General features: G+C 43.2%; 2 protein-coding genes across 5 annotated transcripts; both read right to left on the minus strand.

The window, feature by feature from the left end:
- Positions 1-748: 748 nt before the first annotated feature.
- On the minus strand, positions 749-2,704 carry si:dkey-6n21.13 (P2Y purinoceptor 3). Its single transcript, XM_024373336.2, has one exon. The coding sequence runs from the start codon at positions 2,702-2,704 to the stop codon at positions 1,274-1,276; it is 1,431 nt and encodes a 476-aa protein (XP_024229104.1). The 3' UTR covers positions 749-1,273.
- Positions 2,687-26,076, minus strand: si:dkey-6n21.12 (schwannomin-interacting protein 1). 4 transcript variants are annotated; one of them, XM_024373338.2, is made up of 8 exons: positions 25,465-26,075; positions 16,309-16,645; positions 14,000-14,178; positions 11,474-11,567; positions 11,165-11,317; positions 10,801-10,918; positions 9,970-10,046; positions 2,687-2,848 (listed from the first exon to the last, which is right to left on the minus strand). In XM_024373338.2, exons 2-8 carry the CDS (start codon positions 16,576-16,578, stop codon positions 2,834-2,836), a joined length of 906 nt encoding a protein of 301 aa, XP_024229106.1. In that variant the 5' UTR covers positions 16,579-16,645; positions 25,465-26,075; the 3' UTR covers positions 2,687-2,833. The 4 variants fall into 4 exon arrangements, with proteins under 4 accessions (XP_024229106.1, XP_042154150.1, XP_042154151.1 ...); XM_042298216.1 differs by lacking the exon at positions 2,687-2,848 and adding an exon at positions 16,753-16,843 and having other exon boundaries at positions 8,775-10,046; XM_042298217.1 differs by lacking the exon at positions 2,687-2,848 and having other exon boundaries at positions 8,775-10,046; positions 11,486-11,567; positions 25,465-26,076.

Here is a 26,076-nt window from a genome sequence, read left to right on the forward strand (position 1 = left end):
ATGACAGCTTAATAATTTACCCAGAGCTCAGAACTAAAGGCAACAACAATCTTAGGTCTTTACGGTCCGTCAGTCTCACCTCACCATAATTTGAGCAAACGGAAGGACAGAGTAGAGTAGGTTGCAGGATCCATAGTTCCTGACAAGTGCTTGTGACATCACTATAGTCTAGATTCTAGAATGTACAACCCCATTCCATGTTAAATAAAGTAGGTTGTATTTGTGAATGAGTGGAGAGTATTTCTCAGATTTGAGGGTGTTGTACAATTTCTTTTCTCTGTGTGTGTGTGTTTAAACACTCAGCACTACATTAGTTAGGTTGACCTTTGGGTTGAGTTCAGGTGAATAGGGAGATTATTAACATTATTGCTAATCCAATTTGTTTACAAAGGCGTGACCATTTTTTACTCTCTCTTTTTCACACACATGCATTTTATTCTTCTCTCCTCGTGAGGGACCTACAATTAATTTCCATTCAAAATCCTATTTTCCCTAAACGTAACCCTATCGCTTACCCTAACCCTAACCTTAACATGTAGCCCTAACCCAAACTCCTTACTCTAACCCTAATTCTAACCTTAAACCTAATTGCACCTCTAACCCTAAACCTAACCCCTAAACTTAAAATAGCCTTTGTCCTTATGGGGACGTGGGAAATGTGGCCACGTGGGAGAATCTTCCTTGATTTACTGTCCTTGTGGGCGCACACACACACAATTCAACAACACAATCTCATTGGACAGTAGCGTTACATTAAACATTTTTAATCCAGTCATATTTTACACATTTCCAAAATGTCAGACACAAGATGAACAGGAAATAGACCAATACAGTTCTCATCAAGGGCCGTCATCAAAAGATACAATAACAGATACCAAATCTGTCTCTGAGTTTTGTTTTCCTGAGGTATAACTTCCTTCAACTCAACAAATTCATGGAGAACATTTTTTTTATACAAAAAAACTATATAACAGAGTCCATCATTGTTTTGTTATGGTACAGTATCATAATCCTCATCCAGATCTACTCATCAACATTTGAATACTGCCAATGATAGTAAGATCATCTCTAATGATCCTATCTAATGTCCTTTGTGTCTCCAAACCGTTCCTTTTCATATCCTGAATTCTGCACCCAACATTTATACTGTTCACAAAGGCCTGCTTCTGAATGAAATCCATGTAATGCAGAAGACTTCCGCCACCAACAACAACTCATCCTATGCCTGCCAGCATTGATCCCCTCGGGATGAATAAAGTCTATCGAATTGAACTTATTCCACAGTATATCGGACCTTGGATTTGGTCATCCCTCTGAATAAATGTACAGCCGTTTTATTAGTCTCTTTGTTGTTACCCTTGTTATTGACCATGCCCCCCTTCTCGCCCCTGTCGCCCCCCTCCTCCTCGTCTCCCGCTCTTCCCAGCTTCCTCAACGGCCAGAGGAGCCCATGATGCTGGTTGGCTGCAGTAGTGTCTGGAGGTGGGCAACAGGGGGCGCCACCCCCTTTCTCCTTGGTGAGGAAGTAGAGGAGTGCGTTGAGCCAGGCATTGAAAGACGCCAGCGGCCGGGTGATCTTATAACACATGGATACCATCGTCATGGTGTGGCACGGGACACCTTTCTTCACTTTCAGGACGAGGAAGATAGTCCTGGTGACATGAAATGGGAAGAAGCAGAGGGCAAAGAGGAGTGTGATGGTGATGATTGTCTTGATGGATTTACGCCGTCGGTGGGCATATGGAGAGTGGGCGCCGAGAACTATCGACATCCCCTCTCCTCCTCCCTGAAGTCTTCCTCCTCCTACAACTCCAGCTCCATTCCCTCTCATTCCTCCTCCACGTCCCCCACCTCCTCCTCCCCCCTCTCCTCTGCCTCGCTGTGACTGGGGCTGGGAGCGCAGGGTCCGGAATATTGTCAGAACCACATGTGAGTAGCACCAGGCGATGATAGAGAACGGGAGAAAGAACCCTAGAAGATGTAGGATGATTCCATATGGAACATAGTCTTGGAACTCCTTATCGATGGCATCGTCCCAACAGTTCTGATATGTTTCCACCTCGCCAGTACCGTTACTACTAACGGTGCCAGTGTTATTACTGGTAATCGCCATAGCCTCGCCCCCTACACCTCTCATCACGTGGCTCGTTTGGGCAAACCGGAATATGGGGCACGTAAGAGCGAAGACAACCCCCCACACCAACACACACGTCCCCTTGACCGCTCTCTTAGTCTCCAGGGTGATGGTCCTCATAGGGTAACATATCCCCAGGTAGCGATGGACAGATATACACGTCAGGAAGAATATAGAACAATACAGGTTGAAATAGAACAGAAAGCGGACCAATCGGCACATGTAGTCCCCAAAGATCCATTGGTCACGCATCACATAGCTAGCCACCAGGAAGGGGAGTGACAGCCCGTACATGAAGTCTGTGGAGGCTAGGTTGACCATGTAGATGAGGGAGGCGTTCCAACGCTTGGTGCGTCTGAAGGAACGCCAGAGAATGATAAAGTTGAGGGAGATTGAGAAGAGGAAGGTGAAGGAGTAGCACAGAGGGAGGAAAATGTACTTGTAGGACTCGTCGATGCTGCAGGAGGGAGGGAGCGAGGGATTGACAGAGAAGGAGTTAAGGAGGTGGTGTACTCCTTCAACAATAATGTCATCATTGAGCGCAGGGGCGTCCATCGTTGTTGTTGTCATGGTGACGTTTGGGTGTTTCCGTGTCAGTTGAGATTATGTCTCATCTTCCCATTCTACTGTTCCTTCTGGTTGCCTCTGTTTGATTTCTGAATATCCAATTCCCAGGTTCACTTATGTTGTCTTCACAATTCAAATTCTGTTTACCTGGAAAGAAAGAGAGAGGGTTGTTACAATCACTCATATTAATGAATTTTCATAGTATACTTCCCTGTACAGTGATTTGATATGGATATACAGGTAACTGCCAAAATAACAGAAACACTTGAGTAAATGAGGGATACAAAGTACATTGAACACAAATACAAGCGCAACATGCCCAAATTTGTTTACATCCCTATTAGTGGGCATTTTAGCCTTTGTCAATATAATACATCCACTTCATCTACATCCGCTGATTAAACAGCATGGGGACAATAAAAGGCCACTCTAAAATATGCAGTTTTGTCACACAACACAATGCCACAAATTTGTCAAATTTTGAGGGTATGTGCAAATGTCATGGTGAGTGCAGGAATGTCCACCAAAGCTGTTGCCAGAGAATTCAATATTCATTTCTCTACCATAAGCCACCTCCAATGTCATTTTAGAGAATTTGGCAGTATATCCAACCGGCCTCACAACCGCAGACCACATGTAACCACACCAGCCCACAACCTCCACATCCAACTTCTTCAACTGCGGGATCGTCTGATGGGAGGGGGGGTGGGTGCTGAGGAGTATTTCTGTCTGTAATAAAGCCCTTTTGTGGGGAAAAACTTGGCAGGGACTGGCTTCCCATTGCGCCCCTGCCCAGTCATAGATTGGGGCCTAATTCATTTATTGCAATTGACTGATTTCCTTATATGAACTGTAACTCAGAAAAATATTTGAAATTGTTGCATGTTACATTTATATTTTTGTTCAGTATATATTGAAAGCAGGTGCTACCACACAGGTGTGGTTTCTGAATTAATTAAGCAATTAACATCCCGTCATGGAAAAAATGCTTAGCAGACCATTATTTTGCCTACCAAAGCTATGGCCCCATTGGATGACAATGCTCCCATCCACAGGGCAGGAGTGGTCACTAAAATGTTTGATGAGCATGAAAACGAGGTAAACCATATGCCACGGCCTCTCAGTCACCAGATCTCAACCCAATTGAACACTTATGGGAGATTCTGGAGCGGCCGGCACCTGGGACAGCATTTTCCACCACCGTCAACAAAACACAAAATTATGGAATTTCTTGTGTAAGAATGTTGTCCCATCCCTGCAATAGAGTTCCAGTCACTTGTAGAATCTATGCCAAGGTGCATTGAAGCTGTTCTGGCTCGTGGTGGCCCAACGCCCTATTAAGACCATTTATGTTGGTATTTTCTTTATTTTGTCAGTTACCTGGAAGTCTGGAGTTATATAACTTTTAGCATACTCTAAACCCGGGGAATTCAACTCTTACCCTACAAGGTTCAGAGCCTGCTGGTTTTCTGTTCTACTGGATAGTTAATTGCACATACCTGCTGTTCCAGGTCTAAATCAGTCCCTGAATAAAGAGGAACAATGAAAAAAATGCAGTGGAAATGGCTTTGAGGTCCAGCATTGAGTTTGAGGGCTCTAAACCCGGCACAGCCAGAAGAGGACTGGCCACCCCACATATGCTCTCTCTAATTCTCTCTTTTTTTCTCTCTCTCGGAGGACCTGAGCCCTAGGACCATGCCCCAGGACTACCTGACATGATGACTCCTTGCTGTCCCCAGTCCATCTGACCGTGCTGCTGCTCCAGTTTCAACTGTTCTGCCTTATTATTATACGACCATGCTGGTCATTTATGAACATTTGAACATCTTGGCCATGTTCTGTTATAATCTCCACCCGGCACAGCCAGAAGAAGAGTGGCCACCCCACATAGCCTGGTTCCTCTCTAGGTTTCTTCCTAGGTTTTGGCCTTTCTAGGGAGTTTTTCCTAGCCACCGTGCTTCTACACCTGCATTGCTTGCTGTTTGGGGTTTTAGGCTGGGTTTCTGTACAGCACTTTGAGATATCAGCTGATGTACAAAGGGCTATATAAATACATTTGATTTGATTTGATTAAACGGTCATCGTCATCTTTTTAATTTCTTTCTTTCATTCAACATACACCATGAGGTGTCTTCCCAAGGTACTCTCCCTCCCTCCTTCCCCCTTGCTGACCGGTGACTCCCCCCAGCCCCTTACACAATCTCCAGTGTTGTTTGCCCTCCTGTGTGTGTTTTGCCCTCCTGTACGACTATATGCTGCTGATTCAGTCTCTTCTCACTCCATTAACTCGACAATCAGTAACTACACTTCCCCTTGTCCTATCAGTCCATCCCCCCATTCCCCCCCCGTTCATCTTTCGTTTCATTCCCCTCCACCATACAGTGACTCCATATGCATCCACCCATCCATTCCCACCTCCTCTTTGCCCTCATTTTCATACTCTTGATTCATTAACTTGTGTGTCATTGTATTTCTCCTCTTTCGTCTTGTACGTCATTCGCGAACATATGTGGGTCGCTTCACATTTGGCCACCATCGACTGAACTCAAACTCATTCAAGCCCTACTATCCCATTATACTGTACCATCACCACATTGCTATCCCCTTGTCCAGTGCTTTGCACGTGCCCAGTTACGACCCCCCCCACCCCCACCCGCGCCTGCCCGCCCGCCCAATACACACACACACACAAGCAGGTGCGAGTGGGCTACACATGATGTGTGTATGTCTGTGAGTGTGTGCAATCAACATCACTTCACACATTCAATGTAGATGATTTAGGTAAATATAGGTCCTATGTGCACCATAGGTGCAAAATAAAAAGAATTCAAAATAATTAGCTCAATCCCTTCTTCATGACTACTCTATTTATCTGAGTGTTGAATATAATAGATAAGAGCCATGCATTTAGAGAGTTGGGACATTACAATAATTATTTCAAAAAGTAAAAGCATTGTTTTTGGGACGAATCATTCACTAAACCCTAAACCTCAACTAAATATTGTAATAAATCATGTGGAAATTGAGCAAGTTGAGAAGAGTAAACTGCTTGGAGTAACCTTGGATTGTAAAACAGTCATGGTCAAACCATATTGATGGAACAGTAGCTCAAATGTGGAGAGGTTTGTCCATAATGAAGCACCGCTCTGCCTTCTTAACAACGCTATCAACAAGGCAGGTCCTACAGGCCCTAGTTTGTTTTGTCGCACCTGGACTACTGTCCGGTCGTGCGGTCAGGTGCCACAAAGAGGGATTTAGGAAAATTACAATTGGCCCAGAACAGGGCAGCACAGCTGGCCCTTAAATGTACATGGAGAGCTAACATTAATATGCATGTCAATCTCTCCTGGCTCAAAGTAGAGGTGAGGTTGACTTCATCAGTACTTGTATTTGTGAGAAGTATTGACATGTTGAATGCACCGAGCTGTCGGTCTAAACTACTGGCACACAGCTCAGACACCCATGCATACCACACAAGACATGCCAACAGAGGTCTCTTCACAGTGCACAAGTCCAGAACAGACTATGGGAGGCGCACAGTACTACATAGAGCCACGACTACATGGAATTCTATTCCACATAAAGTAACTTATACAAGCAGTAAAATCAGATTTTTAAAAAACAGATAAAACTATGCCTTATGGAACAGCGGGGACTGTGAAGGGACAGACACATGCGTACACACACGCATAATAACATACACACTCGTACATATGGATTTTGTGTTGTAGATATGTGGTAGTAGAGAAGGCACACACTTAATGTGTTGTGAAATCTGTTGTGAAATGTAATGTAATGGTTTTAATTGTATGTAACTGTCTTAATTTTGCTGAACCCCAGGAAGAGTAGCAGCTGCCTTGGCAAGAACTAATGGGGATCCATAATAAATACAAATAAATGGGGAATATTTTTACTGTGTGTGTCAGGTCTGATCTCCTGGTTGTACTGTGTGTGTGTGTCAGGTCTGGTCTCCTGGTTGTACTGTGTGTGTGTCAGGACTGGTCTCCTGGTTGTACTGTGTGTGTGTCAGGTCTGGTCTCCTGGTTGTACTGTGTGTGTGTCAGGACTGGTCTCCTGGTTGTACTGTGTGTGTGTCAGGTATGGTCTCCTGGTTGTACTGTGTGTGTGTCAGGTCTGGTCTCTTGGTTGTACTGTGTGTGTCAGGACTGGTCTCCTGGTTGTACTGTGTGTGTCAGGTCTGGTCTCTTGGTTGTACTGTGTGTGTCAGGACTGGTCTCCTGGTTGTACTGTGTGTGTGTCAGGTCTGGTCTCCTGGTTGTACTGTGTGTGTCAGGACTGGTCTCCTGGTTGTACTGTGTGTGTCAGGACTGGTCTCCTGGTTGTACTGTGTGTGTGTCAAGTCTGGTCTCCTGGTTGTACTGTGTGTGTGTCAAGTCTGGTCTCCTGGTTGTACTGTCTGGTCTCCTGGTTGTACTGTGTGTGTCAGGACTGGTCTCCTGGTTGTACTGTGTGTGTCAGGACTGGTCTCCTGGTTGTACTGTGTGTGTCAGGACTGGTCTCCTGGTGGTCTCCTGGTGTACTGTGTGTGTCAGGTCTGGTCTCCTGGTTGTACTGTGGTTGTACTGTGTGTGTCAGGTCTGGTCTCCTGGTTGTACTGTGTGTGTCAGGACTGGTCTCCTGGTTGTACTGTGTGTGTCAGGACTGGTCTCCTGGTTGTACTGTGTGTGTCAGGACTGGTCTCCTGGTTGTACTGTGTGTGTCAGGTCTGGTCTCCTGGTTGTACTGTGTGTGTCAGGTCTGGTCTCCTGGTTGTACTGTGTGTCAGGTCTGGTCTCCTGGTTGTACTTTGTGTGTCAGGTCTGGTCTCCTGGTTGTACTGTGTGTGTCAGGACTGGTCTCCTGGTTGTACTGTTGTACTGGTCTCCTGGTGTACTGTGTGTGTCAGGTCTGGTCTCCTGGTTGTACTCTGTGTGTCAGGTCTGGTCTCCTGGTTGTACTTTGTGTGTCAGGACTGGTCTCCTGGTTGTACTGTGTGTGTCAGGACTGGTCTCCTGGTTGTACTGTGTGTGTCAGGTCTGGTCTCCTGGTTGTACTGTGTGTGTCAGGTCTGGTCTCCTGGTTGTACTGTGTGTGTGTCAGGACTGGTCTCAGGTCTGGTCTCCTGGTTGTACTTTGTGTGTCAGGTCTGGTCTCCTGGTTGTACTGTGTGTGTCAGGACTGGTCTCCTGGTTGTACTGTGTGTGTCAGGTCTGGTCTCCTGGTTGTACTGTGTGTGTCAGGTCTGGTCTCCTGGTTGTACTGTGTGTGTCAGGACTGGTCTCCTGGTTGTACTGTGTGTGTCAGGACTGGTCTCCTGGTTGTACTGTGTGTGTCAGGACTGGTCTCCTGGTTGTCATAAGAAATTATGGCACATAGAGAGAGTGGCAATAAATGTAACTGTAATAAATCTATAAATGTAAACAGCATAAATACCTAAATCCCTGCAATCTGTGAGCTTTGTAAGCAAAATAAAAGGACATACCTGTTGAAATGAGCTGTGGTTCAAAGTGCTCTTCCTTTATCCCTGTTCTCCAAGTTAGAAAAACAGAGTCCAAAAAAACTAAAAGACTGAAGATACCAGTGAAGACCACGGGTAAAATGGTGAATATATAAGAGCAAAATGACCAATCAAGAAACTCTGTGTTGGAAAGTCTATCTCTCTCTTGACATAATGAGTCACCTTCAGGTCTGCCTCCTGTCTACCTGTTTTTGGCTCCTCTAACTCATCCCTGTCTGCCTCGTGTCTTTGTCGGTGTGACACAGTCCCTCCCTCCCTCCCACCCTCTCTCTCCTCTTGTCCCTCTATCTTTCCCTCCCTCCCCCTGTCCCCCTCTCTTCCTCCCATTCTGCTGATCTAGACATTTGGCTAAGGCAAACTCTAACCAGGGCTGAAGTCACACACACGCACGCACGAACGCACACACACACAGACGGCAATGTATACAATTTACATCTGTGCTAAATACATTATGTAAATAGCTACTGTACATGTACACTTAATCCATCTCTAGATACAGGTACATACATACATACATACATACAAAGCAGCACTAGCACACCTACACACAATATGTATCCTTGACAACCTGTTTATTTCATGCAAAATTATTGTAGAATAAAACAACGTCAACAGTGACGTCAAACTCATGTAACCCGGACAAAATCCCAATGCTCCTTGTGTTGGTGTTTTATGACAACAGTACCAAACGAGTGAGGCTTGGTCAGGCATCTTGTCGGTCGGCTGGTAGGTTACATTGTTGTCATATTACAACAGTATGCAGGTTAATATAGTATTCCATACCCTTTACTTTTCCTGCTATTTCAGTAGACCCAAGTCATTGAGTTGAGCTGTGCTCACATTACTGTGTGTGTGTCTGTTTGGTTAGTAATGCCCCTTTCTCTGACTGACTCATTCAACGATCATCATGCATACATTAAAACATCGACGAGAATAGAAGACATAGCTGTGTCCCGGCAACATAAAAATCAAAACAAACAATGAAAAGTGTCCCGGCAACAAGAATAAAAAACAATCGGTAACACTTTATTCAAACTCTACGTCGTAACGCTCAATGACAAGAAATCTTCGGACATTTGTTATGATACCGTATGACGTATAGTTCAAATAATGTGCTACCAAACGATCATTGCATTTCAACATGTGGATGACAATGGACATTTGAACTAGACTGATCCATGGGTAGCAATAGCAGCTTATTAATCCCTTATAATATTACCGTTATTTTCCCCCTAAAACACTACAACACAACAACATTAACAGTCCAGACATACACGTTTCCCTTTATAAAAACACAAAAAAACACAGAGCAAAACCGGTTGATATGATGTCATAATAAATGTGAAACTGGGTTCGATGACGTCATTTCAACCAGTTTTGCTCACTGGGGAATAAAAACAAAATGCTGTGCAATTCAATCCAAAAAAGTATTTAGGAGTGATGCAGTCTCTTCACATTGATTTGATTCGTCCATTAATTTCAAGCACCGGTGTCCGTCATTGACGGATTGTGACCTGATCTCTGACACCGGGATTCCATTTTATTAGACGATGATCGTAGAACTTAGAAAGATTCAAATTATTCTATGGTGATGGGCCTTCTGAAAGTGTCGTCCATAGAGTATATAATACACAAGAGTGGCTTGTCATAGACCTGCATAGCTCTAGATTGTGCTGATAATGGCAGCCATCTTGGTCAGGGTTCTATATGTGATTCTAAGGTGACGTCAGAGTGATGTCATGTCCTGTACCTCCAGCAGCATAGCATCCTGTTCTGTCCTCAGCTGGTCCCGAGTCTGAAGATGAACCACCAGCTCTGTGCTAAGGTCTAATGGACGAGGCACAGAGACACACCCACATGCGCACGGGCACACAAACACAAACACAAACAAAATGTCAGATCAAAAATGTAAGATCAAATGCAGTTGTACAGATCATTTGACAAAGGTGAAATACAGGTAAAATAATAAGGTTGGTTCCCACATATGCTGAGCACTTGTTGGCTGAAAAAGGTGAAATATAAATTAGCCTATATCTAAAATATACACTGAGTATACAAAACAGGAACACCTTCCTAATATTGAGTTGCACCTGATTTTGCCCTCAGAACAGTCTCAATTTGTCGGTGCATGAACTCTACAAGGTGTCAAAAGTGTTCCATGCTGGCCCATGTTGACTCCAATGCTTCCCACAGTTGTGTGAAGTTGGCTGGATGTCCTTTGGGTGGTGGACCATTCTTCATACACTCTGGAAACTGTTTAGTGTGAAAAACCCAGCAGCGTTGCAGTTCTTGACACTCAAACCATACCCCGTTCAAAGGCACTTAAGTCTTTTGTCTTGCCCATTCACCCTCTGAATGGCCCATATACACAATCTATGTCTCACTTGTCTCAAGGCTTAAAAATCCGTCTTTAACCTGTCTTCTCCCCTTCATCTACACTGATTGAGGTTGATTTAACCGGTGACATCAATAAGGGATCATAGCTTTCACCTGGTCAGTCTATGTCATGGAAAGAGCAATGTTTTGTACACTCAGTGTAAATATGCAATATATCCTGCGTAGTATCTAAGTGACCACTCACCTTGTATAGCCTTGTTGAGAGAGTTTTGGTGGGCGTTGAGCTCTTTGAGACTGAAGGCTTGCAGGTCACTTCGGTCCAGCCTTTTATTCTTCAACAGCTGATTACAACAAGCTGGGCTCTGAGACACAGGGGACAGAGTGAAGAACAGAATGTAAGAGAACACCTAATAACAAAACACTGTGCACCCCAAGGGCAGTACTATTAACCTCCTTCCTAGCCACTCCTGTAGATATGATGGGTATTGTATCAGATGGCAAGGAGAAGCAAGTGCCTATCCTATACATTCAGAACTACAGGAGTGCAGAGGGGGTAGGGGCTAGGAGTTGATTTGGGATTCAGGTCCCTCCTTCCCTCCCGCTCTCACCTCCTGTTTCTGCTCGGTCCTCAGCTTGTTTCTGAGCGCGCTCAGTGCAGCCTTGAAGCCTGATGATTTGCTCTTGGCTGCAGGGGGGGCAGGGAACTTGGGCTGCTGGCGCACCTGCACACTGGAACCGCTCTTACCAACAATTTTGGAATTCTTGAAAGGACAGAAACAAAACAAAAACGGCATTATGGTTGAGATCTGGAATACAAGAAAACAAGTGTCTTTCACAATTCTATGATATATCCTGCATCACTCTAGCTGTACCACTCTATCTATGACCAGCCTTACCTTTTGAGTGTGTGTGCTTACCTTCACACTAACTTTTTTGCCAGTATCTTCATCTTCTTCTTCGCTTCCGCTGTCATTGATGAAGCACAGCTGGAGGTTCATCTGATTCGAAAGACTGATGAGGAAAAAATTTTTTTGGTTAGTAAATAGTGAAATGACCCTGGCATTGATAAACATGATTACAAGAGAAGGTGGAAAGTTTTTAAGTTCCTTGGCATACACATCACGGCGTACACATCACGGACAAACTGAAATGGTCCACCCACACAGAGAGTGTGGTGAAGAAGACACAAAAGAGGCTGAAGAAATTTGGCTTGTCACCTAAAACCCTCACAAACTTTTACAGTTGCACAATTGAGAGCATCCTGTCAGGCTGTATCACCGATTGGTACGGCAACTGCACCGCCCACGACCACAGGGCTCTCCAGAGGGTGGTGCGGTCTGCACAATGCATTACCGGGTTCAAACAACCTGCCCTCCAGGACATCTACAGCACCCGATATCACAGGAAGGCCAAAAAGATAATCAAGGACAACAACCACCCGAGCCACTGCCTTCTTCAACCCGCTACCATCCAGAAGGTGAGGTCTGTACAGGTGCATCAAATCTGGGACCGAGAGACTGAAAAACAGCTTCTATCTCAATGCCATCAGCCATGGAATCATGTAGTAACCAAAAAGTGTTAAACAAATCCAAATATACTTTATATTTGAGATTCTTCAAATAGCCACCCTTTGCCTTGATGACAGCTTTGCACACTCTTGGCATTCTCTCAACCAGCTTGACCTGGAATGCTTTTCCAACCGTCTTGAAGGAGTTCCCACATATGCTGAGCACTTGTTGGCTGCTTTTCCTTCACTTTTTCCGACTCATCCCAAACCATCTCAATTGAGTTGAGGTCGGGGGATTGTGGAAGCCAGGTCATCTGATGCAGCACTCCATCACTCTCCTTCTTGGTAAAATACCCCTTACATATCTTGGAGATGGATTGGATCATTGTCCTGTTGAAAAACAAATGATAGTCCCACTAAGCCCAAACCAGATGGGATGGCGTATCACTGTAGAATGCTGTGGTAGCCATGCTGGTTAAGTGTCCCTTGAATTTAAAAAAAATCACAGACAGTGTCACCAGCAAGGCACCCCCATACCATAACACCGCCTTCTCCATGCTTTACTGTGGGAAACACACATGCGGAGATCATCCGTTCGCACACACTGCGTCTCACAAAGACACGGCGGTTGGAACCAAAAATCTCAAATTTGGACTCAAGAACAAAGGACAGATTTCCACCAGTCTAATGTCCATTGCTTGTGTTTCTTGGCCCAAGCAAGTCTCTTCTCATTATTGTTGTCCTTTAGTAGTGTTTTCTTTGCAGCAATTTGACCATGAAGGCCTGATTCACAGTCTCCTCTGAACAGTTGATGTTGAGATGTGTCTGTTACTTGAACTCTGTGAAGCATTTATTTGGGCTACAATTTCTGAGGCTGGTAACTCTAATCAATATTCTCTGCAGCAGAGGTAACTCTTGGTCTTCCATTCCTGTGGCAGTCCTCATAAGTGCCAGTTTCATCATAGCGCTTGATGATTTTTGCGACTGCACTTGAAGAAACTTTCAAAGTTCTTGAAATGTTCTATATTGACTGACCTTCATATCTTAAAGTAATGATGGACTGTCATTTCTCTTTGCTTATTTGAGCTGTTCTTGACATTATATGGACTTCTGTATACCCCCTTACCTTGTCACAACACAACTGATTGGCTCAAACACATTAAGAATGAAAGAAATTCCACAAAATAACTTTTAAGAAGGCACACCTGTTAATTGAAATGCATTCCAGGTGACTACCTCATGAAGCTGGTTGAGAGAATGCCAAGAGTGTGCAAAGCTGTCATCAAGGCAAAGGGTGACTATTTGAATCATCTCAAATATAAAATACATTTTGATTCATTTAATCCTTTCTTGGTTCTACATGATTCCATATGTGTTATTTCATAGAAAATAGTAAAAATAAAGAAAAACCCTCGAATGAGTAGGTGTTCTAAAACTTTTGACCGGTAGTGTATGTATATACTGTTTTTATACCATCTATTGCATCTTGCCTATGCCGCTCTGTCATTGCTCATCCATATATTTATATTTATATATTCTTATTCCATTCCCTTACTTAGATTTGTGTGTATTAGGTAGCTGTTGTGGAATTGTTAGATTACTTGTTAGATATTGCTGCACTGTCAGAACTAGAAGCACAAGCACTTCGCTACACTAGCTATAACATGTGCTAACCATGTGTATGTGACCAATACATTTTTATTTGATACCACTCCTCCAGGGAGCTAGCTTTCTTGGATTCTCTCTTGGATTATTGACCACAACGATGTGAGTTCGCTTCTTGCCTCGAACCTTATGCTTCTCCCTTGGTTTCATTCCACTGGTGTCAGAATTGGGATTTGTTCATGATTCTATCAGCCTGGGTACTATACTATTAGTACATCATTAACAACACTATCACAACACAATGTTACGTAGACGACACCGTGCTTCGTACCGCGAGGTTAGGGCTGTCACGCGGCTATTGCAGTCCTCCTCGCCTCTGTCCTCCCAGCTCTCCTTACTCTTCCCTTGCTCCCTGTCTCCTGGCCGGTTCATGGACAGCGTCTTCCCTCTCTCTCTCTCCTCCGGCCGGCTTGCTGACAATTTCTTACCTCGTTCAAGGACACTGGAAGACTGGAGATGAATCAGATATACAGTCGTGAAAAAGTAAGTACACCCTTTGGAAAGTGGTCTATTTTGAATCATTTTTTAAACATATTTGGACACATGGATATTTGAGCTATTTTCCAACCACATTCATTGATAAAGGGAACTCAATTTAACAAATCGCACACCAAAAAATTTACTTTGAAAATGTTATGCAATTAAAATAAACTAAAATGCAGTTTCGTTATGCAGAAAAAAATGTGAACACCCCTCCCTTTACCTTCACCTAAAATGGCTAAAATTAGGATCAGGCACCAAAACAGGTGCAAATTATTAGGAAATCATTAGAGAGTACCTTGGGAGAGTCCAGACTTCCATAAAGATTATAAACTTGGTCTGGTTTGGTCTTAACCATATGGGTGTTGTAACACATCATGCAAAGATCCAAATACCTATCCGAGGCCCCCAGAAGAAAGATGATTGATGCCTGTGAGTCTGGGAGGGGTTACAAATACATTTCCAAGCAATTTGAAGTACATTGTTCCACTGTAAGACGGATCATCTACAAATGGAGAAAATTCCAGACCACTGGCAATCCACCTAGGACAGGTTGTCCCACCAAATTCACCCCAAGAGCTGACCGAAAGATGCTCATAGAAGTCTCTAAAAACCCCAAGGTTACATCAAGGGATCTACAGGCCTCTCTTGCTACAATCAATATTGAAGTGCATGAGTCAACTGTCAGAAAGAGACTGCACCATCTTGGCCTACATGGGAGGTCAGGAAGGAAGAAGCCTCTGCTTTCAAAAAAGAATATCAAGACAAGACTGACGTTTTCCAGACAACACCTGGGTAAAGACCAAAACTACTGGAACAATGTGCTCTGGACAAATGAGTCAAAGGTGGAGTTGTTTGGCCGCAATGCCAGACGCCATCTTTGGCAAAAAACAAAACACTGCCTTTGAACAGAAGATCCTCATACCAACCGTAAAGCATGGAGGCGGTGGCATTATGGTTTGGGGCTGCTTTGCTGCCTGAGGGCCTGGCCAAGTTGCCATCATTTAGTCAACCATGTATTCCATATTGTACCAGAGAATCCTTGAGGAGAATGTGAGGCCACCTGTCAAAAAGCTGAAGCTGAATCGAACATGGATCTTGCAACAGGACAACGATCCAAAACACACAAACTAATCTACAACAGAATGTCTCAAAAAGAAGAAATGGAGGGTTATGGAATCGCCGAGTCAAAGCCAAGCTCTCAATCCTGTCGAAATGTTGTGGGGGGACTTGAAGCGGGTCGTGCATGCCAGAAATCCCTTGAATATAACACAGTTGAAGCAGTACTGTAAAGAAGAGTTGGAAAAAATCCTTCCAGTCGATATGAGAGACTGATAGACAGTTACAAGTAATGGCTACATTAAGTTATTTCAGCCGAAGGGAGCAACACCAGCTACTGAAGCTAGGGGTGTACTTATTTTTTCCCACACTATGGAATTACATTTCTGTTGACTTTCGATGTATAAATGATGGCAAAGTATAATCTTTCAGTTTAATTTGTTAAATTAGGTTACCTTTATCTGTCAATAGTGTTGAAGTGAATATTACATATACATCTGTCCAAATACTTCCTAAAAAGTCAAACTTTCCAGGGGGTGTACTTGCTTTTTCACATGACTGTAGGTAGCACAAGTTATACAGAGCAAGTTATGGAGAGCCTCTCCTGTGTGTAAGTTTAATTGTTTTTTAATGAGCTGCCTTATTGGCCAGGTCTCCCTTGTAAAAGAGGTATTCTGACCTCAATGGGACTTCCTGGATAAATAAAGGTTAAAATGATAATGGATTTTTTTTTTTTAAAGTTCATATTGTTTTGCAGTGCTGTGTAGTCTCTTTCAACACAACACTAGCCACTGAATAGAGCAGGTGCCTGACATTGCATTCAGGCACCATGTTTTTTGTACAACACTGTCCCTGACAGATGCACACTTCTCTCCCATAAATAGACAACTGTGTCACCTGTCCACATCCATAAGTAACAGACAGCATTCAACTATGACCCTTTACCTTTGTTCTTTCTTCTCACTCCTCTCCCCTTCCCCCTCTACTCTCCACTACCTGTCCAAAAACACCTGTCCCCAGCACTCAACTGTGACCTCTGACCTTTGTTTTCTTCTCTCTCTTCTCCACTTCCTGTTTCTCCAGCTCTGCGATGCGCAGGCTCAGCGCCTCCCAATGCATTATGGGTAGGCCCAGGTCATCCTCTCCGTATGACCCCTCCTGCCACACCAACGCAGCTCCCTCCGCATCTTCATCATCATCCTCTTCATCATCTTCCTCTTCAGCCTCGTCGCTCTGTTTCTCCTCTTCCTCCGTCTCGTCGCTCTCTTTCTCCTCTCCCCGCTCCCTCTCTCTCTCCTTCTCTCCCTCCATCTCTTGTGTCAGTAGGAGAGAGTGCCAGCGTGGGTAGACTTCACTGCGCTCTGGGTTGGAGGGTTGTCTAAGATAAAGATGATATAGTTGTCTATTAATACATAATAAACACGTTATAAAGAACCATAGAAACCTACTGGTTACTAAGCTGTTATAACACCTATATTACACTACTTGGTGGTATGCAGTGCTTCATTTGTAAATCAGGAGGTGCTGGAACCAAAAACGAGTGCAAGACGGGGGTGACCTGGCGAGCTCTGAGGTACTGAAAAAAGAAAAAAAAATCACCTTTATAATAAAGCATTTCATGCATATCATCACATTTGCGTAGTGACACAAAGCAGTAGAGTAGAGGCACTTACAGAAGTTGCACACATGGGGAACATTGTAGTAGCCTAGGGTCCGGGAAAAATGTGGTATTTTATAAACGCATTTCATGCAATTCTAAATAATTTTACATGACTGGAGACATTTGCAGAATTTTTTAAAAACCATACAAATGATCGAAATGACAGTCTACTTTGACACTGACAAACTGAGAATCTGAGGTCAATAAAAATGACCTTAAATCCATCAGATGAATGGTCAGATGAAGCAGATGCTAAGCTACAGGACTGTTTTGCTAGCACAGACTGGAATATGTTCCAGGGATTCCTCCAATGGCATTGAGGAGCATCTGTCATTGGCTTCATAAATAAGTGCATCGATGACGTCGTCCCCACAGTGACCGTACGTACATAACCCAACCAGAAACCATGGATTACAGGCAGCATCCGCACTGAGCTAAAGGCTAGAGCTGCCGCTTCAAGGAGCGGGACCGGAAGCTTATACGAAATCCCGCTATGCCCTCAGACGAACCATCAAACAGGCAAAGCGTCAATACAGGACTAAGATCAAGTCGTACCACACCGTCTCTGATGCTCGTCGGATGTGGCAGGTCTGCAAACCATTACAGACTACAAAGGGAAGCACAGCTGAGAGCTGCCGAGTGACATGAGCCTACCGGACGAGCTAAATTACTTCTATGCTCGCTTCGAGGCAAATAACACTGAAACATGCATGAGAGCACAAGCTGTACTGGAAGACTGTGTGATCATGCTCTCCACAGCCGATATGAGTAAGACCTTTAGACAGGTCAACATTCACAAGGCCGCAGGGCCAGACGGATTACCAGGACATGTACTGCGAGCATGCGCTGACCAACTAGCAAGTGTCTTCACTGACATTTTCAACCTCTCCCTGTCCGAGTCTGTAATACCAGCATGTTTTAAGCAGACCACCACAGTGCCTGTGCCCAAGAACACTAAGGTAACCTGTCTAAATGACTACCGACCCATAGCACTCACATCTGTAGCCATGAAGTGCTTTGAAAGGCTGGTCATGGCTCACATCAACACTATTATCCCAGAAACCCTAGACCCACTCCAATTTGCATACCGCCCCAACAGATCCACAGATGATGCAGTCTCTAATGCACTCCAAACGGCCCTTTCCCACCTGGACAAAAGGAATACCTATGTGAGAATGCTATTCATTGACTACAGCTCAGCGTTCAACACCATAGTGCCCTCAAAGCTCATCAATGACGGGCCACCCCCAGGTGGTAAGGGTAGGTAACAACACTGTGCTCAGCCCCCTCCTGTACTCCCTGTTCACTCATGACTGCACGGCCAGGCACGACACCAACACCGTCATTAAATTTGCCGATGATCACCGACAACAACAAGACAACCTATAGGGAGGTCAGAAACCTGGCCGTGTGGTGCCAGGACAACAACTTCTCCCTCCACGTGATCCAGACAAAGGAGATGATTGTGGATTACAGGAAAAGGAGGACCGAGCACACCACCATTCTCATCGATGGGGCTGCAGTGGAGCAGATTGAGAGCTTCAAGTTCCTTGGTGTCCACATCACAAACAAACTGACATGGTCCAAGCACACCATGACAGTCATGAAGCGGGCACGACAAAACCTATACCCCCTCAGGAGACTGAAAAGATTTGGCATGGGTCCTCAGATCCTCAAAAGGTTCTACATCTGCACCATCGAGAGCATCCTGACTGGTTGCATCACTGCCTGGTATGGCAACTGCTCGGCCTCCGACCGCAAGGCATTACAGAGGGTAGTGCGAACGGCCCAGTACATCACTGGGGCCAAGCTTCATGCCATCCAGGACCTCTATACCAGACGGTGTCAGAGGAAGGCCCTGAAAATGTTCAAAGGCTTCAGCCACCCTAGTCATAGACTCTTCTCTCTACTACCACACGGCAAGCGGTGCTGGAGCGCCAAGTCTAGGTCCAAGAGGCTTCTAAACAGCTTCTACCCCCAAGCCATAAGACTCCTGAACATCTTGTCAAATGGCTACCCAGATTATTTACATCCCCCCCCCCTTCCATCTCTACACCACTGCCACTCTCTGTTGTCATCTATGCATAGTCACTTTAATTAACTCTACCTACATGCACATACTACCTCAACTAACCGGTGCCCCCACACATTGACTCTGTACCGGGCACCCCCCTGTATATATTGTTATTTTTACTGCTCCTCTTTAATTACTTGTTACTTTTATCTCTTATTCTTGTCCATATTGTTTTAAACTCCTCTGTAGGTTAGGGGCTCGTAAGTACGCATTTCACTGTAAGGTCTACTTCGGCACATCTGACTAATAAAATTTGATTTGATTTGATCAACAGCATAGGCCTACGTGTGTGGAGACACATATTGTAGGCTACAATATGAGGATGAAATTATAGTCCTAAAAATGCTATTCAGTTTCACTCACTCACCCAATGATGAGCAGCTCACTCACCGGTGATGGCCGATGCGTTCGTGCTAAAAGCCTACAGTGCATTCGGAATGTATTCAGACCCCTTGACTTTTTCCACATTTTGTTACGTTACAGTCTTTTTCTAAAATTGAATAAAACATTTTTTTTCCCTCATAAATCTACACACAACACCCCATAATGACCAATCAAATACAGGTTTTTAGAGATTTTAGCAAATGTATTAAAAATAAAGAACTGAAATGCCTTATTTACATAAGTATTCAGAGCCTTAGCTATGAGATTGGAAATTGAGGTCAGGTACATCCTGTTTCCATTGATCATCATTAAAATGTTTCAACAACTTGATTGGAGTCCACTTGTGGTTAATTCCATAGATTTGACATGATTTGGAAATGCACACACCTGTCTATATCAGGTCCCACAGTTGACAGTGCAGGTCAGAGCAAAAACCAAGCCATGATGTCGAAGAAATTGTCTGTAGAGCTCCGAGACGGGATTGTGTCGAGACACAGATCTGGGGAAGGGTACCAAAGCATTTCTGCAGCATTGAAGGTCCCCAAGAACACAGTGGCCTCCATCATTCTTAAATGGAAGAAGGAGGGAACCACCAAGACTCTTTCTAGAGCTGGCTTCCTGGCTAAACTGAGCAATTGGGGGAGTAGGACCTTGGTTAGGGAGGTGACCAAGAACCCGATGGTCACTCTGACAGAGTGCCAGAGATCCTCTGTGGAAATGGGAGACCATCTGGAGGAAACCTGGCACCATCCCTACGGTGAAGCATGGTGGTGGCATCATCATACTGTGGGGATGTTTTTCAGTGGCAGGGACTGGAAGACTAGTCAGGATTGAGGGTGAAAGATGAACGAAACAAAGTACATAGAGATCCTTGATGAAAACCTGCCCCAGAGTGCTCAGAACCTCAGACTGGGGCGAAGGTTCACCTTCCACCAGGACAACGACCCTAAGAACACAGCTAGACAACGAGACACGTCTCTGAATGTCAAGACAAGTCTCTGAATGTCCTTGAGTGTCCCAGCTAGAACCTGGACTTGAACCTGATCAAACAGCTCTGTAGAGACCAGTGGCGATTTTAGCATGTACATTTAGGTGGGACAAAACAAAAAAAAACATGTGGGATGCATGCCAGCAAAGCCACTACACAACACAACACTAAACAATACATTAATTACACTATAACGGTGACAAACGGTTCCCACAAACTGTTAGGGCCTACATAAAGCTGTCCCAACAGCAGAGTCCCAGCAGCAGTCCCAACACCTTACTACTGCTACACCTGGCTATCAGCGGAGCCTTGTCTGGCAGCGAAACAGTTAATTCAGCCTCATTTACTGCATTTATAAAACATAGCTGATATGGCTGACGTGCTTAAACAAATGTGGTTTCTACTGACAATTGAAATGTACAAACTATGGCATACGGGAACGTCAAGCGGATAAGAGGCAATCCGTAATTTCGATTAAGACATTAATGAGCGAGCGACGGTTGCTTTGTAACGCTTGCAGTTAGCCACTGATTCTTTCCAAACCACTTATTGTTTAATTTGCAATTTCCAACTTGTTGTGTAATGTATATGTCCAATGGCCGATGAGCACCGATACATTTTATCTATAATTTCTCTTCATTATTTATCTTCATATGACAAGGATTAAAAAGGATTTGTCAGTAGATTGTCGACTTGATTCATGTTGATAACTGCTAGCTAAGATTTTGAAAGTAAGATTTTGACATGATCAGTCCAATCAAAGCTACTGTACATATAACGTGATTTGACGTCATTTTAGCTGTGGCCAATGACCTTGAGCCTTCTTGGAAGGGCTCTTCTAATGTAACTCTATAGCAGGACCCAAAGGGCTTAAATGTTCGATGTCTACCCTTACTAAGGACTTAGATTTGGCCTGTGAAGTAGTGTCCCCATGAGTGACAGAACACTGAGCCAATCATGGCACAATGCTCCTATTTTCTGCTGGCTTGCCCCACCACCACAGAAAGCACTGAGCTAGGCTGAAACACCTGAATTTTGGAGCTGCCTTACTCAAGAAAACAAAAAATGTTTGTACGCGGCTTTATTAACTCAATGATATATGTATATATTTTTTTTTTACATTGTTTGCAAACTGATATGTGACACGTACTAATGCCAAAATAACATGCAAAATAGGCAAGCCCCACAGAAAATGTGGAGCCCCACCTGCCCTGAATGATGGGTTGCCACTGGTAGAGACCTGACGCTCCCCAACCAACCTGACAGAGCTTGAAAGGATCTGCAGAGAAGAATGGGAGAAACTCCCCAAATACAGGTGTGCCAAGCTTGTAGCGTCATACCCAAGAAGCCTCTAGGCTGTAATTGCTGCCAAAGGTGCTTCAACAAAGTACTGAGTAAAGGGTTTGAATACATATGTAAATGTGATATTTATATTTTATATTTGTAATTAATTTGCAAAATATTCTAAAAACCTGTTTTTGCCTTGTCATAATTTTTATTTTTTATTTACCTAGGCAAGTCAGTTAAGAACACATTCTTATTTACAATGACAGCCTAGGAACAGTTGGCAAACTGTCTTGTTCAGGGGCAGAACGACAGAGTTGTCAGCTCTGGGATTCAATCTAGCAACCTTCCGGTTACTGGCCCAACACTCTAACCACTAGGCTACCTGCCACCCCAATATTATGTGGTATTGTGTGTTAGATTGATAAGGGAAAAAACAAATTTAATAAATGTTAGAATAAGTATGTAACGTAATTTATTTATTTTTTAAGTCAAGGGGTCTGAATACTTTCCGAATACACTGTATATCTCACTCGTTTTACTTTGTAAAACAATATTTGGAAGTTTATCAAATAGTTTGTTAGGCTAGAGCAGACAGATTAGAGACTTCTCTTTTCAGCAGGAGCCATTTGGTTTCCAACCTGTGTTTTCCCGCAAATGTATTTGTATTCCCGCAAATGTAAATGTATTTGAAATATTCTGTTTTTTCTGCATGCTGTTCACTGACAGATTTGCTGCATGTTCCTGACTCTAGGCTATGTATTGTTATTGGGCTACACACAATCCACAGCTAGACTATTTTTTAAAAGACGCTATTGACATCTGTGGCTAAATGACGGGCATTTTCATGGTGTAGTAGGCTATTCTGAATTATTTCATTATTTTCATTGAACAGACAGCAGTTATTCTATAACTTTGGCAAATGTATTTCAATTTATCAGGGGCAGTGGTGGAAAAAGCCCACAATTGTCATACTTGAGTAAAAGTAAAGATACCTTAATAGAAAATTACTCAAGCAAAAGTGAAAGTCACCCAGTAAAATACAACTTGAGTGAAAGTCTAAAAGTATTTGGTTTTAAATATACTTAAGTATCAAAAGTAAATGTAATTGCAAAAATGTGTACATTATTTTCTTTAGGAATGCAGTGAAGTAAAAGTAAAAGTTGTCAAACATATACATAGTAAAGTAAAGTACTGATACTCCAAAAACGACTTAATTTCTTATGGCTGGGGGACAGTATTGAGTAGCTTGGATGAATAAGGTGCCCAGAGTAAACTGCCTGCTACTCAGGCCCAGAAGCTAAGATATGCATATTATTAGTTGGATAGAAAACAATCTGAAGTCTCTAAAACGGTTTGAATGATGTCTGTGAGTATAACAGAACTCATATGGTAGGCAAAAATTTGAGAAAAAATCCAACCAGGAAGTGGAAAATCTGAGGTTTGTAGTTTTTCAACTCTTTGCCTATCCAAGATACAGTGTAAATTTGGTCCGATTGCACTTCCTAAGGCTTCCACGAGATGTCAACAGTCTTTAGGACTTTGTTTGAGGCTTCTACTGTGAAGGGGGAGAGAATGAGAGCTGTTTCAACCAGAGGTCTGGCAGAATGCCATGAGCTCAGTCTCGCGTGCTCCCGTGAGAGTGACCTGCGTTCCATTGCATTTCTAAAGACAAAGGAATTGTCTGGTTGGAACATTATTGAAGATTTATGTTAAAAACATCCTAAAGATTATTTCTATACATCGTTTGACATGTTTCTACGAACTGTAATGGAACTTTTTGACTTTTCGTCTGGACCTAGTGCTCGTGCGTCATGAATTTGTGAACTAAACGCACGAACATAAAGGAGGTATTTGGACATAAATTATGGACTTTACAAAACAAACATTTATGTGGAACTGGGATTCCTGCGAGTGCATTCTGAGGAAGATCATCAAAGGTAAATTAATATTTATAATGCTATTTCTGACTAATGTTGACTCCACAACATGGTGGGTATCTGTATGGCTTGTTTTTGTGTCTGAGCGCTATACTCAGATTATTGCATGGTGTTGGCTTTTTCCATAAAGTTTTTTTGAAATCTGACACAGCGATTGCATTAACAAGAAGTATATCTATAATTCCACGCATAACACTTGTATCTTTTATCAATGTTTATTATGAGTATTTCTGTAAATTAATGTGGCTCTCTGCAAAATCACAGGATGTTTTGGAAGCAAAACATGACTGAACATAACGCTCCAATGTAAACTGAGATTTTTGGATATAAATATGAACTTTATTGAGCAAAACATACATGTATTGTGTAACATGAAGTCCTATGAGTGTTATCTGATGAACATCATCAAAGGTTAGTGATTAATTTTATCTCTATTTCTGCTTTTTGTGACTCCTCTCTTTGGCTGGAAAAATGGCTGTTTTTCTGTGACTAGGTGCTGACCTAACATAATCATATGGTTTGCTTTCGTCATAAAGCCTTTTTGGGACTAACAACACCTTTATCTTTAAAATGGTGTATAATACATGTATGTTTGAGGAATTTTAATTATAAGATTTCTGTTGTTTGAATTTGGCGCCCTGCACTTTCACTGGCTGTTGTCATAACGATCCTGTTAACGGGATTTCAGCAGTACGAAGTTTAAATAGTACTTAAAAGTATTTTTTCCTAAGTACTTTTTACACCACTGATCATGGGTGCCTGTCACGACTTCCGCCGAAGTTGGTACCTCTTCTTGTTCGGGCGGCGTTCGGTGGTCGTCCTCACCGGCTTTCTCGCTGCCACAGATCCATGTTTCTTTTTTCCATTTGTTATGTCTTGATTGTACACACCTGGTTCCCATTACGTTATTATTATTTCCCTATTTAACCCTCTGGTTCTCATTATGTTTTGTGCGTGATTGTTCCTGGTCTTGTGTTAGTCTTTTGTGTTAGGGCTTGTTATCCCTGCATGGATTTATTTGGCCGAGTAAAGTACGTTATTTTACTCAGTTCTGTGTCCTGCGCCTGACTCCGTCCTTACCTCTGCACAACTGACACATGACAGTGCCTCAGCTCCTCCAGAACCCTTTGCGCTATGATTAACGAAGAGGGAACTCGAATGAACTTTGAACGCTTTTATTATTTTTTTTACATCCAAAAAGTTACTTATTTTTCATGACACAAGAGGTACCGGATCCGGCCAAATACGTTCCGGAATAAAACAGTCCAAAACGGAGGTGATCCTGTTCCGGAAGGATCCGGCTAAAATTAAGCACCGGTAGGCCTTCGACTTCAATTATATGCAGGGAGAACATTTTACTTTAAAGAAGCTATCCACATTATTCAAATGATTTATATTTTGGCACGACTTGAAGTTAGAGTTCAACAGAGAGGAGAGAGTTTCAGAAAGTTTGTTTTTGTTAAGCGGTAAGGTAACACATGGAATGCCTGGAAACAGAATATAGAGCGTTTCAACTTTAATGTACCAGTGTAAGTAACTTACAGCCTCAGTTACCAGTGGGTCTATCTATGTGGTTATCCAAACTGCACTCTGAAATGTGTATAGATCAAGACAGACTGCAGAATATAATTGAAATAGAAAATAAAGACAGTTACGTAAACGCTGTTAGGGAAAAGTGTTTAAGACTGATTGATGTACGCCATAGTAACAGTAGCCTATATAGTGATAATAGGCCCAAGAGGTAGCCTAGAGAAGAAGCGACGTAAAACAAACACGTGACACGTATCAATAGTTGTAGCCTATATGCATAATGTTTAGTTAGTCAGTGGTTGATCGTGTAACCCAATAGCTATTTGGAATCGCTTACCAATTTCCCAGGGGAGTAGAAATCACAGCTTCTTGCGCTGTCAAACCGGGGGAGAGGATTCTTGTGTCCACATAACTTTCTCTCTTCCTTGAGCGAAAACTCTTCCTAGTTTCCCTTTATTCTCCTTCCTTCTTCCTGAGTTTCCACACTTTTTTTCATTCCCCTTTCCTTTATCTCAACTTCTCGCTCACTGTAACGGGAGAAGGGTGTTGAACTGCAAGATTATGGGAAGCTTGTTTACGCGGCTTTGAAGTTACAACCAGTGGCAAATGTACTTTAGTAGCCTAATGTTATAGCTGGTTAGTAGCCGAGCATCTCCAAGAAATCCACGAATTCTTGCGCCAAAACAATCGAAACAAAAGCGTAAACCTTCAGGAATTTCACGGCTTTTCAGTAGGGACACAGAGAGGAGGGGTGGAGAGAGACGGGCTGAATAAGTAACGAAAATTGCCAGGTGTCGTATTTCAGTTTTCGAACAGACTACTGAAATTCAAATGGTAGAAGAAAGTAGGATTTGATTCTGTAAGTTTTTTTTAATTCTGATAGGGAGATGATTACTAAGAATACAATTCACGATGTTAGTAAGCCTAAATAAAGCTATGTTCCCCCTTG

The sequence above is a fragment of the Oncorhynchus tshawytscha genome, linkage group LG15 (assembly GCF_018296145.1).
Source record: "Oncorhynchus tshawytscha isolate Ot180627B linkage group LG15, Otsh_v2.0, whole genome shotgun sequence".
In the NCBI taxonomy this organism is placed as follows: domain Eukaryota; kingdom Metazoa; phylum Chordata; class Actinopteri; order Salmoniformes; family Salmonidae; genus Oncorhynchus; species Oncorhynchus tshawytscha.